Here is a 13,795-nt window from a genome sequence, read left to right as displayed (position 1 = left end):
AAACAAGAACAGCCATACTTGGCTCATTAAAACGACAATTGTGATAAAGCTGAAGTGCACGTAACATGCCAATAGCCACCACTATTTGTCTCAGCTGATGTATCGACAGTAATCTGCAGGGTGATATTTTCTTGGACAACAGTAGCGGCAAGTTGCACAAGAAGGCGAATTCCACGGAATCTCGTACAACTTCTGGGACTAGCTTGTCAAAAGAATTGATGGATTATCTCTTGCTTCAGACAAAAAAAAGAAAAAAAAAAACCCAAAAACACTCAAGTCATACAATTCCTGCTTCCAATTGTTTCCGTCTCGCCAATCACTCAATTGTCCTCTCCCAACCACCCTCTTCAAATATTGTGAATAATCTCATGTAAAGTTGAAAATTATTTATTAATCAAGGGGGTTATGTATGACTCTGTTTGAATTCGAGAGTTTTTAAAAATTAATTTTTTAAATATTATTAAATTTTTTAAAAAGTACTCTAAAAGATACTCTAAAAAGTAGTCTAAATATTTTGTAATGTTTAAAAAATATTCCAAAATATATTCTAAAAACTCTTCTACTCTTAAATATCTTAAAATATTTTCTAAAAATATCCCAAAATATACTATAAAAACTCTGCTACAGTAAAATTTTTCAAAAATACCCCCAAAAATAACTACTCCAAACGGACTTAGTCTTCCATCACACTGTCTTATAAATAACCATTTTTTTTTAATTTTTATACATCCCTCCTACTGAGCAATTGCTTTAGAACTATTTATACTCAAAGTTAACTACTACTTGAATATGAAACAACTTTAAAAAATTGAAAACTAGAAAACTCAAAAAGAAATTTCTCTTTGTATAATGATATCAATTTAGGATTAGCACTATCATATGAAAGTTACAAACACATGCAAAAGTTTCTCAATCATTACTTCGCATCGCTTAGGATTTTAAAAATTTGCAAAGTGTTAAAACTCAGCGGTAGGAAGTATCTTAAATATAGAGATAAGAAAATAGAATAATAAAAAATTTGATTAAATTAGTGGCAAAAAGTGTCCTGTAACTTTTAAAGTCATAGTCAGTTTGTAAATTTTTATTTTTCATGATTTTAAGGATACAATGTTGCCTACTCGCTAGAGCTGGCAATTTGTCCCAAGTCCCAATGGGCTACCCATGCCCAAAGGAACTTTGGGCGGGATGGGTATTATAATTTGGTATTGGGTTTAAGTTGGGACACATCCCAACTATACCCATTAATGAATGGGAAAGGATGGGAAATACTTGGGTACCCATTGGGCTCAAATGGCAAGGGATCCGTTTGGATTAGCTGTTTTTGGTAGGTGTTTTTGAAATATTTTATTGTAGCAGTGTATATGAAAAATTTTTACTATAAAATTTTTTTGAAATATTTGATATATTAATATGGATGGGATGTTTCTTGAGTTATTGTATATTACTGTAACATTGTATTTGAAAAACTTATTTTTTGAAAAAAAAGTCAATCCAAACAGAATCTTAGATTCAAAAATTATCTTTAACAATTTTTATAATCATACCAGCGAATATAATCTAGTAGTCTTCCTAGTCATTATCCACAAGAATTTCCAGCATTTCAGTTAGTTTAGCCCTGTCATCCTTGGACAATGATAAGGATAAATATTCAACATCCTAAGGACCTTGGCCATCTTGATATATGTTGGAATATGGCTGTATATCTATCTTTTCCTTTATTTGTTAATCCAATTTTTGGTGGGAATCTTGAGTATAAAGCACTTGCATGTTTATTTAATAAAAAACTAAAAGAAATTTAATAAATCAAAAATATTAAAATTATATAAAAATAAAAAATGAATTAAAGGAAAAAAAATATGTAGAAAATGGATTTGGGTATTGGGCGGGATCAATCTAAACCCATCCCAAAATGATCCCGCCCAAGTTAGTCCCAAAACACATATGGGTAAGGTTGGGCCCAAACCCATATGACTCGGTTCCATTTCAAACCCAAGCAAATCCCGCCCATCCCGCCCATTTTGCCACCTCTACTACTCGCTATAGGTTTTGATTCTACCAAAGCTAAGTTCTTAAGATAGAGATCTTCTCGATGTGAAATTCTGAAAATGGACGGTGCTATTGCTGCCATAGAATAAATTAGGAGTTTGTAACATTCTTAGTTTTCATCATTTCGATCATTTAAGGGTACAATAATTGTGTTTAGATAATAAATTATTTGAAATAATTATAAAAATACTATAATACCTTTATTGATGTGACGATGAAATAAAAAGATAGAAAATATATTTATGATAAGGTCATATCCCACTGCTCACATCTTGGTATTCTCATCAATTATTATCCAGAAAAGAACCCAAGTTTTGTTCAAATCCACCACGCAACTCAAACTCAAGCTCATATTCAAGCTCAACGAAGTCTAAATATTCGAGTTCACTTCTTTCTGATCAAATTTCCATCAGACAAAGACCATCATATCTTACTTCCAGCCAGAAGATGGAGATACTGATTGCTTTAATCTCAGCACTTCTAATTATCGTCCTAAGCGTTCTCCAAACGAACAGGAGGAGATCATCAAGACCAAAAAATCCTCCACCACCAGGTCCTCCGGGGATTCCAGTCATTGGAAACTTGCTTCAGTTTGATACCTCAGCCCCTCATGTATACCTTTGGCAACTTTCCAAAATATATGGTCCTCTCATGTCTCTTAAGCTTGGATCCTTTCCACTGCTTGTGGTTTCATCCGCAAGAATGGCTGAAGAAGTTGTGAAAAACCATGACTCGACATTTTCTAGTCGCCCACTCCTCCTAGGTTCCCGAATGCTTTCTTACAACGGCTTGGGTATCGTCTTTTCTCCATACAGCGAGCAGTGGAGAGAGCTGAGAAAGATTTCTGTTCTTCATCTCTTCAGCAACAGAAGGGTGCAGTCATTTCGTGGTATTCGTGAAGATGAAGTCTCCCGGATGATCAGAACGATATCCAAGGAAGCATCTTCATCTCAAGTGACGAATTTGAGTAAGACTTTAATATCACTTTCAAGTACGTTTATCTGTAGAATTGCTTTCGGAAAGAGGTATGATGAGGAAGATCAACAAAGAAGACGATTCCATGATCTCCTCCAAGAAATGCAGGCTGCATTCGTGGGGTTCTTTTTCTCAGACTATATTCCTTCAATTGGTTGGCTTGATAGCCTCAATGGGATGCGTTCTCGACTTGAGCGGACTTGCAGTAAGTTAGATTCATTTCTTCAAGAACTCATCGACGAACACTTAAATCCAAATAGGCCAGAGTCCATGAACGGTGATATCATTGACATCATGCTTCAATTACGGCAAGAACAATCAACTTCCTTTGATCTAACGCAAGATCACATCAAAGCGATGCTCATGGTGATTAATTACCTGTTCAAAGGACCTACTCATTTTTTGTTTGGTAATATCGTTCAAAACGTCTTCCACATTTTAACAAATAAATTTTTTCGTCCTTCACTTTTGAAATTATAAATTTACGTTCCTTACAAAATTAATTTGATAAAATTTAGTCTCAACTTAGGTTTTCGATCATTTTTTTTACCTTGAATCCATTATGTGACCTACATATTGTTATTTTTTTGAAGCAAAAATGTTAGATCTCATTTATAATTAAATAAATGACCTGATCCATATTAACTCTTGCATATAAAAAAGTAGGATCTGATTTAATCTATATTCATTTTTGCCATTAAAAAGTAGAATCTAGCCTTCTTGTATATACAAGATAATTGCATGTAGGTCACATAGTGATTTTAGATTAAAAAGTGGTCGAAAATTTAGATAAGGAAAAAATATTATTAATTTGAATTTGTAAGAAATGTAAAATTAATATTTTAAAGGTGAGAGACGAAGAAATTCATTTGAAGAAATGTGGGAACGAATGATTTTTCCTTGTTGTTTTTCCTTTTAAGAAATTGATCAATCCGACTTTGCTAATCTGTTTCAATATATCATTGTAGGATGTATTTAGTGCAGGGTCGGATACTGCTGCAGCTACAATAATCTGGGCAATGGCAGCACTGATGAAGAGCCCTGAAGCAATATTGAAGAAGGCACAAGCAGAGATTAGAGGTGCACTTGGAAATAAAGATAAAGTAAACGAAGATGATATTCAAAAGCTCCCTTATCTCAAGGCAATTGTCAAGGAGACCTTCAGATTGTATCCTCCAGCTCCACTTTCAGTTCCAAGACAGACACTAGCAAATTGCATAATAAATGGTCACGAAATCCGGTCCAATTCTATAGTTTACACGAATGTCTGGGCGATTGGAAGAGATCCCGATAATTGGGAAAATCCAAATGAGTTTTTGCCTGAGAGATTCTTGAATAGTAGCGTAGATATGAAAGGGAAAGACTTTCAACTGATACCGTTTGGGGCTGGGCGAAGGGGCTGCCCTGGATATTCTCTGGGACTAGCAATGGTGGAAGTTGGACTTGCCAATCTTCTGTATTCTTTTGACTGGGAATTGCCTTCTGGGATCAAGAAAGAAGACATTGATACTGAAGTTTTACCGGGTCTTACAATGCTTAAGAAAAATGATCTGCTACTTGTCGCAAAAAATGTGTGTGCGCAGCAAGTGTCAAGTTCTGGCATCTAAATACTTGGGACCATGTATTCTTTGCTGTGGAACTTCCTTTTTTTTTTCTTCCCTTCTTGTTTTTAGTTTCTTTTGTGACTTGCTTCTAGTCATATAATTATATTCAAGGGTCTGTTTGGAACCTAAGTTTTTTTATTACGAGTTTTTTTAATAACTTTACTTACAATTATCTCAAAAAACTCTACAAATTTTTTAAAAATGCATACCACAAATGCCCAAACACATACAAAAATTTTTTCCCTTCTTTCTTCTTCTACCTCCCCACAACTCATTCTTCCACCACCTCCACCAATAGCCGCCGCCGACCGCCACTCCACCGGCGCTAGCATCAAGGCCCGATGACTCTTCTTCTTTTTTTTCCCCTTTCTTTCCTTTCTCCCCCTCTCTCTTTCTCTCCTCCATCTTCCTCCTCTCCTTCCTCCCCCCTCCCCTAAAACCTTGTATAATAGTATAGGAAAATTATGTGGATAAATATAAAAATCACAAGAGATTAAAGTGAATATTTATACAAATTATAAGGGTGTTATATGGATATTAAGACTTTATCACATGTTCTTTTAAAATGTGTTTGGTATAAATGCTGTAATTGGTTGTACATTCCGTTTATTTTCTACTTTACAATTTACATAAAACCACGAGGGTTATATGACTATTTTAAAACTTTAAGAGGTTTATCTAGTATTATGTAAATCTGCATTGAGGGTAATAAGTAATTTATCCTATATTTCATAAGAGATGGGCCTTTTAATATCCGTGACTAGGTCCAAGCCATCTACATAGATTGGCTTGGTTTGATATGGGGGTCCAAAAAACTAAGCCCAAGTTAAAATGGGCTGCACTTGGATAATGGTGGATATGTTCAGCCTTGTCTTTTCCCGACCCAGACAATTCAGCCATGTTATATGCTACTACTTACTAGTTAATTTTTTGGGAAAATGGCCATTTTCGTCCCTAAACTTTTTATTTCTGTCGATTTAGTCCCTAACTTTTATTTCTGGCCAATTTGATACATAAACTTAATTTTCGAGTCCAATTAAAGCCTTCTACGGCGGCGCCGCCGTCTAAAAGCAATTTGGCCCCTAATTTAACATCAAACAAGGGCATTTTGGGAACTTTAAATTATCTTCTCTCCACTGCCAACCTCCGCCACCAACCACCCACCTCCTCCTCTTATCCTCCTCTTTCCATCCACTTTTGAATTTGGATAGGAGGGTGACAATATGGAGGGTCAAACTGAAATCAGCAAAGGCAAAGGTTGGTGGTGTCAAACCACACGGCTTTGTTGTTAGGCAGCAACTGGAACTGTATGGCTGAAACTCCAGCATTTTCAGAATGAATCTCCCAATGACCTCGGAAATTTGTACGGAATTCGGGTTCCTTGCCGGAGGGCTGCTGGGTGCCATCAGGAGGTTGCTGGAAGCCATCAAAGTTACTGCCATCTTGGCCTCCAAAACCAAATTGAATGCTGCCGAAGGGATTTCTTATGCCAAGGGAGAAGCCATCCTTTTGGACTTGGCTGATGGGTGTCCTGGCAAAGGTACCAAGGAACGCAAGGGGAAGAACAAGAAAGGCTTTGAACAGAACAACCATTAATTCCAAAATCCCCAATATCGGAGAATGCCCTTTCATGGGTTCCGTGAAATATTTGTCTCCCCTCGCACAGGCCCCCGATCTCCGTTGGCGCCATAGGGTCCTCCTCTGCGTACCAGTTGGTTCGATGCCAGCTCCGCCAGCTCGTGCCCGATCATGCTTATCATTCGCATTCGGAGGGGCCAGTGCTCCTGGTCCGCGCCTCCGGGCACTGCTTCTCGGAGTTGCCCACCCAGGTGTACGGTAGTGTGTAGCCCACCACGGACGGGAAGGTGAAGTAGTGGAAGCCGCAAACAGCCCGGCAAAAATCTTGGACAGTGACACCCCCGGAGGTAAGGATGAGGTAGATGCCGTTCTTGTGGTCGACGGGGAAGCGCTTCGATCGGACCGCTGTGGCGATGACCTGCTGCATGGAGAGGCGGGTGAGGTGGGTGCCCTAGGAGCAGCGGGGGTCGGAGTACTCCCCAACGACGAGAACGGAGCTGGAGATGTTAGCGCTAGTCTGGTCGGTGTAGAAGGAGACGGTGTGCCACCACTGGGAGACGGAGGGGGAAGGAGCGGCGCGGCGATCGGAGGTGGAGATGGAGAGGAGGAAGTCCTTGATGAGCAGCTGGTGGGAGGCGGCCCACCAGCCTTCAGATGAGGTAGATGTTGATCGGGGAGGAGAGGACGAGGCCCATGTTGTAGCGAAGGTCGACCAAGTCGGAGGAGCCCTCAAATTTCTTGGAGGCGGAGAGGGACTTAGGGGCAAGCTTTGGGTTGAACTAGGAGTCCGACTGTGTTTGGCAGAGTCTGCTGCTTAGCGGAGGAATTGGAGGTGGCAGCATCATTGTTGAAGGGGACGATGAGGAGGAAGAGAAGAATTACTACTGTTTTAGTAATCAACATTTTGTGTATAATTCTTGTTTAATGTCACTTCTTTTTAATTTTTGTTACCGCCCCATCATTAAAATTCCAAAAATACCCCTTTTGGGTTGCTCAATTAGGAACTTGAAGGAAACGGTGCGGTGGCTCCGCCGTTGAATTCCTTAATTGGAATCGAAATATAAGTTTAAGGATTAAATTGGCTACAAATAATATATAAGGACTAAATCGACAGAAATAAAAAGTTTTGGGACTAAATTGGCCATTTTCCCTAATTTTTTTTTCAAACAAACGAGTCAATTGCAAGATCTTTGATTGATTGTCAATCATTTCCTCCTCTTTCTTCTTCTTGTGAGGTTTAAAATCTCCATTGGGAAAAAAATAAAAAATAAAAAAAGCACTTCTTATTAAATAGTGGCTATATTAATTAAGAAACTGTGATGCTAATTATGATAATTGTTGTATTTAGTATCTGAAACTTGGTTTCTATTTTGGTAATACCGTCCTTTGATATAAGTTGAGAACAAAGCAAAATGTTCATAAAAGCTGAAGGACATATGAGCAAATTCACCCTATTCCGGTAAGGAAAATCGCAAAAAAAAATAAAAAATAAAAAATCCTTCACCTTATCTCTATGGTTTAGTCTAACGTCCTCAATTCGAAGGCCAATTTGATATGTTTTAGATAAATTGTATAAGCAAAATGTGATGCAAAACCTTCGACTTTCGATAGGTGAAGTCATGGAAGATGCAAGCGTGCAATTATTGGGGTTATAAAACCAAGCAATTCCAACATGCATTAGCTAGGTCAGTGCTGTACAAATTATTTCCAATCAAACTTTTGTATAAAAAAACCAAGGAGTATGCAATTGGGATTCTTAATAATAAATAGGAAAGTAGTACATGTTTAAAATTAGGGTTAATCACCAAAATTCAGGGAGGTGGTTAGACCGAAATGAAACACATCGTACTTTGCAATTGATTATTCTTCTTACTTATTACATAACTAGAATTTTGTTTGTGTCTTAGCACAGTCTGTTTTTTTTATATTTATTGTGAATTTATACAAATATGAATAATTTAAATACAAAAATTAACAACAATCCTACATGTTCATTCATATTAACTTTAAAAACTTAATGTATTCTTAATGTTCAATTATTTACTAATTTTTAAAAATTTCTTTACATACTTTCATCGTAATATAATAGTATACATCAAATAATGTACCCCATATTAAAAACTTGGTGGATATTCTTTATTTTATAAATATTTTTTTAGATAATAAAATTTTGTATTTTATAAGATAATAACAATAAGGGAAAAGATGATGAATGATTTCAATACTAATCAATGATATGGTGGTGAAAGGTAGTAATTTATGGAATATGTAAATTTTCAATAATTGTGATTTGCAAAAGATTTTACTATAGTTCTATGTAATAATTTGATAAAAGCAGAAATTATTAAGATGAGATTAGTTATTTTTTAAAGTTATTTAAAATTAGAGATAATTTTTAAACATATAATACAATCGAAATAGGATTCAATATAGGTAAAATTCAAGTGACCTAATCAATAATGTCATTTTACAAGTATCCTTTATCAACCAACTTGTTCCTTACATAACTGTCACTGAGGGTATAATACCCCAATTTCTTGATCCTAACGGTCTCCTACCCTTTTCTAAAAAATTAAAGATAAACTAACTAATTCTTTTTGCAGAAACATGGCAGATGGAGGAAACTCATCATCATACCATCCTGAAACGAAACAAACAAGTAGTTGTTTATTTGACCGATACTATAATTGGGAGCAAACCTGTGATGGAGAACTAAACAACAATCAAACTATCAAGTTGTTGGCTTGTTGCCAAACTTTCTAAAGCAGCAACTATGTTTGCAAACCTACATTTTAGGATGGCAACGGACGCGTTTCAAAGCCTGCTCTGTTGTCATAGAACTCCCTCCCCCTACCTCAGTCCACCCTACTTCCTTCGTGGGTGCCCATAAGGGAACCTTTATATATGTTTTTTTAGCATCATTATTATTAGAAAAGACTAATATTTCCGTCACTATTACTATTAATAGTACTATTACTTGTATTTTGACCAATGCTATGCACAGGAATCTAATATAAAAAAATAATAAATGAATTATTTATAATAATTATATGAAAAAATGGTTAAAAACTCAAAAAAGTAGTATTTGATTATCTAATTTATTGTGTATTTGTGTATTTTATCTAAAACCTTAAACTATACTAAAAAATATGTAAAAAGAGACCGTTTTTATACTTTAGTAGGGCTGTGCTAGACATGTGAGTCATGTTTCAACAAGCCCAAACTGAACTCACAAAAAGGTAAAATTTCTTGCTTTTGGACTTTAAACTCACAATGTGAGGCTCATACTTAGATCACAAAGATATTAGGACTTCATGCCTAATTCGTGCTCAACCTAAGTTCATGATGAATTTATAGTTATGCATATGTTCTGTTGTCATTTGTTTTAGATTTTGTAAAATCTGATTATGAGAACTATTATAATGTTTAATGAAAATCAACAAAAAGCTACTCTTTGATAAATTTTGAATATAATATTTTTAGCTATTCAAAATATATAAACTAAATATAAATGCAAACAAAAAATAAAAAGCTAACTATCTAAAATCAAAATCTATAACCAGCTAAAATAATCAACAAGAACAAGCCCATAATGTTCATATAATATTTTATGATTACAAAAATTATAATATATATAGATTATAATAGTCATAGTTATACAATAATATACATAATTACAAATAAAAATATATAAAACATATATTTTATATACTTAATTTTTGGGTGAACTTCAATTGAATTGAGCCTAATTAAGTTCAAGTTCGATTCGTAATTAAATCAGGTCTATATTGGAGTCCAAGTTAATTCCAATCCAATAATCTACAATGCTCAACTCTAAATTTTGGAGGCCTATTCGGTTGACTCCAGCTGGCCCAGTCGTATATTTTAAGGACTAAAGTGAAGCAAGTCTTACTCACGTGGGACAGAATTTGTGCTTCAAGTACTAAAGTGTCATACTTTGAAATTCTTTTACATGGAGTTCCCTAAGAGCATGTCCAGTATTGGAGTAGCAATTTACACATTTGGATCGGCTCAGGCTAACCTGTTTGGGAGTCTTCTGATGAATTTTGTCAATAGCATTACTGGTTCTGGGGGTAAAGCATGCTGGTTGGCCTCTAGGTTCTTAATCCTCTAGGTTCTATTTCAGTTTCTGCATTCACTATGTTGATAAATCTATAACTTTTGTTCAGAAAACATCTTGAAAAAACATTTCCAGATCACTGTAATTTCGGCTCAAAACAGCCTGCTCGCCAAGGCTGAAATTTCTGCGGCAAAGTGCTCCTGTTTTCGTTCCAGCATCCACACGACTTTCTTGAAGCACCTTGCGTTCATTTGACTGCACTAGCATCCGGAGGTAACTCTCAATCTTTCCTTTGCTTGCTGCAATCCACAAAGAAAAAAAAAAAAAGATCTTTAACTCATCAAAAGAGAACTTTTTTTAAGATTATGGGTTTATAGTGCGGGTTAAATGTTTTTGCTGGGTCTGATACCTCTGGTTTGACTAAAATATGACAAGATTTGGAAGTTAATGTGAATGTTTGTCCTTGATTATCTTTGCAAGCTTTGTAGTTCATAACAAAGTTATGCTTCGGGGTTTTGTTCGGACTCAATGAGTGAAAGTGGTCTGTTTTTCTTTCTATCTGCAAATCTGGGGTGGGAGATTTTGAGCCATTAACCCCATGCTGTTCTGTGGTTTGTTTGTAGGGATGTGGTTCCTATTGGGTCTAGTTGATGATTTTGTGAACTTGGCTTGAATGTTGCGGCTGTCTTCTTGGGTTGAATGTGTTTATGGAGTTGCAGAAAGAAAGCTTTCGGTTGCAGATAGGGGTGGGCAAAAAAATCCAAAAACCCGAAAACCCGATCGACCCGATCCGACCCGTCCCTAAAATTAGGGTATCCGACCCTATTTTTATCAGCGGATCAGATAGGGTTGGGTACCCATAAAATTCGGATACGGATACGGATCACAAAATCTAAAACCCGCGGGTACCCGACCCGGGGGTATATTTTACAAATATTAAAAAATATAGGGACAAATTTATAATATTTTAAAGTTATTAACCCTAAATTCCTAACATATCTCAGTCGACACTCCAGCCTTCAGTCTTCACTTCAGCGCCGCCACAACTTCTTACCCTATAGCATGCCTGCTATTAGGTCTGAATTCAAATAAATTGATCTTTTGTTCCTTTTTTTTCGTTTAATTTTACATCTTTCTGTTGGTAATTGGGATTTATATAGTCAAGAACAAGAGTGGGAAGGAGGAATCAAATGGTGGAACTATTGGTCAGCCAATGGCCACTGCAGGCAATAGGATGGGCAGAGCCATAGAGAAGCTGGAAATAAGGCCGAGGGTGGAGGAAGAGAATGATGGTGGATCTGTACATCATTACAGTGATTCTGAGTCACCCTCAAATAGCCCAATGAGCCACACTGGAAGCGTCCTGGGAGGCAATGACTCCGGTACGAATTTCACTGGGAGCAGCAGCAGCAGCAGCAGCAGTGGTGGATGTTGTTCAGGAAGCATGAGTGAAGAGGATGAAGGTGGAGAGGATGGATGCTTGGATGATTGGGAGGCGGTGGCTGATGCTTTGGCTGCTACAGATGAGAAGCAGCAATTGCATATTGGTACAGCTCCTGTGGATAAGAATATTGCCCATTTTGACTCTCAGTCAGATGTTGATATTTCGAAAGAAAAGCCAGAGAATGGGGTATCAGTGCAGAGAGCTCCAGTGAATTGCCGTGCATGGAGGCCTGATGATGCTTTTAGACCTCAGAGTTTGCCCAACTTGTCCAAGCACTAGCAGTACAGTTTCCCAATGAATTCATATAGGCATTATGGCTGTGGTGGATCTGTCTGGGGTTGCAAGAATGCTGCATCCATACCAAAATCTTGCCCTATCTGCTATGAGGATCTGGACTTCACTGATTCAAGTTTTCTTCCTTGTTCTTGTGGGTTCAGGCTTTGTCTTTTGTTCAAGGCTATTAAATTTGTTCTTTAATAGGGGCGGGTGCCCTATGACCCGCCCCTATTTTTCGGGTATCCGAGGATCGGGTACCCGAGGGCAAGCGGAGCGGATTAGGGTCAAAAAAGTAGTGACCCGACATGTTAGGGTCGGGTCAGCCATTTAATGTTCGGGGCGGGTACCCGACCCGTGCCCACCCCTAGTTGCAGAAGAAAGCTTCTTCGAAGCTTTACGTGCAAAACTTTTAAAAATTTCATTTTGACTCCTAAATTTATAATTAATTACACTATGGCCCAAAAGTCTCTGTAATTGAACCAATCTTGTCCCTATTGAGTTGTAATCCTCTTTTTCATATTTTAAGTGCATGTCTAAACATGTTATTTCTGTGATTTGGGATATAATTAAACCTTAATTTGTTTTAGTTGATTTATTATTTTATTGGATTTTGGTAAAATAGTTAGTGATTTGGGTTATGATTTGATTGGGTTGGGTTTTGGTAGAAAAGTCTGGTTCATTTTTGGGTTTTGGCTTGGGTTTAGGAGGTAAAAGCCCATCCCTTTTGGTTGGTTTTGTTTTGGGTAAGATTATGGATTGGCCTTTGTATTTTCCTTGAACTTTTCGCTGGGCTAGGAAAGTTTTGGCCCAAAAAATAAGAGAAATGGCCCAGAGGCCTGTTTGCTCAAGAAATCTAGTTTCGAATCGCAAATTAGTCCCTAGACTTTTGTGTAATTATAATATGACCCTAAAAACTTTTAAATTATATCAATTAGGTCTCTACTTTAATTTCAAATAGGTCCCTAAACTTTATTTTTATTTAATTTTGACCCCTATATTTTGTAATAATTATCATTCGATCCCAAACACTTTCTTAATTTTTTGTAATTAGATCCCTGATAGTTTTGATTTCTTAAATACAAGTAACTGTTCTTCTTTAATTGTTAATTATACTTCATTTAAATGATTTAATTGGTAGATTTCATGATTATTTTCATTTCTTTATAATTAAATTAGTGCATTGACCATTTTATTGATTTTGGAGCATAAGTAGGGCAAATTTCACCCAATTTCACCAAACTTCAAAGGGAGGTAATTTCTTTTATTATTTTAAATTCTTTTATGTCCTCCAACGTGTTTTATGTGCAATTGCATGTTTTGAGTGTTTTTTCTTTTTATTCATTATTATTCATTTTAAGTTTCATTTATTTTATTTATTTATTGGTAATTATTTGAGAGGCATTAAAATGCCAAATTGTAATAGATAGATGCTCATGATATATATTTAGCTAGCCTATGTAATAGATAGGTTTTAATTTTTGCTAAAAATGTATTTAGTTAAATAAATGTAATAGTTAGGTTATTATTTTTAAATTCCCCCCGTAGATTGTAATTAGGGCCCCAAATGTAATAGTTAGACTTTTATTTTCTTTTATTTGCTTGGATGCTTGCATACTTGTGTGCTTATGTGTTTACTCGCTTTCTTAGAATCTTTACATCTATATATCATACCTACGTGTTATGTGCTCTATGTGTTTTATGTATTTACTTGCTTTAATTATGTTTTATATGATTTATTTAGTTGTAATAAATACATGGTATCACCACACTAGTCCAACGCTAGTTATGGCC

General features: G+C 36.2%; 2 protein-coding genes and 1 pseudogene across 2 annotated transcripts; 2 read left to right on the top strand and 1 right to left on the bottom strand.

Annotated features, from left to right (window-relative positions):
- The first annotated feature begins 2,328 nt into the window (after window positions 1–2,328).
- LOC113695480 (6,7,8-trihydroxycoumarin synthase-like) lies at window positions 2,329–4,754 on the top strand. The gene is made up of 2 exons (XM_027214595.2): window positions 2,329–3,387; window positions 3,990–4,754. Exons 1-2 carry the CDS (start codon window positions 2,494–2,496, stop codon window positions 4,626–4,628), a joined length of 1,533 nt encoding a protein of 510 aa, XP_027070396.1. The 5' UTR covers window positions 2,329–2,493; the 3' UTR covers window positions 4,629–4,754.
- Window positions 4,755–5,867: 1,113 nt separating this feature from the next.
- On the bottom strand, window positions 5,868–8,279 carry LOC113696856 (protein EXORDIUM-like 5; annotated as a pseudogene).
- Window positions 8,280–11,342: 3,063 nt separating this feature from the next.
- Window positions 11,343–12,094, top strand: LOC113723457 (uncharacterized). Its single transcript, XM_072055875.1, has one exon. The coding sequence runs from the start codon at window positions 11,498–11,500 to the stop codon at window positions 12,005–12,007; it is 510 nt and encodes a 169-aa protein (XP_071911976.1). The 5' UTR covers window positions 11,343–11,497; the 3' UTR covers window positions 12,008–12,094.
- Window positions 12,095–13,795: the final 1,701 nt, after the last annotated feature.

This window comes from Coffea arabica, chromosome 6e (assembly GCF_036785885.1).
Source record: "Coffea arabica cultivar ET-39 chromosome 6e, Coffea Arabica ET-39 HiFi, whole genome shotgun sequence".
Classification (NCBI taxonomy): Eukaryota; Viridiplantae; Streptophyta; class Magnoliopsida; order Gentianales; family Rubiaceae; genus Coffea; species Coffea arabica.
The sequence above is the reverse complement of the archived record's forward strand: the minus strand, read 5'-3'. Positions and strand labels throughout refer to the sequence as shown.

What these genes read in the sequence shown, in the direction of transcription:
- LOC113695480 (XM_027214595.2), top strand. Translation starts at nt 2,494, where the DNA reads ATGGAGATACTGATTGCTTTAATCTCAGCACTTCTAATTATCGTCCTA. An exon ending in ACATCAAAGCGATGCTCATG is followed by an intron (nt 3,388 to 3,989) that starts GTGATTAATTAC and finishes ATATCATTGTAG; the next exon opens with GATGTATTTAGTGCAGGGTC.
- LOC113723457 (XM_072055875.1), top strand. Translation starts at nt 11,498, where the DNA reads ATGGCCACTGCAGGCAATAGGATGGGCAGAGCCATAGAGAAGCTGGAA.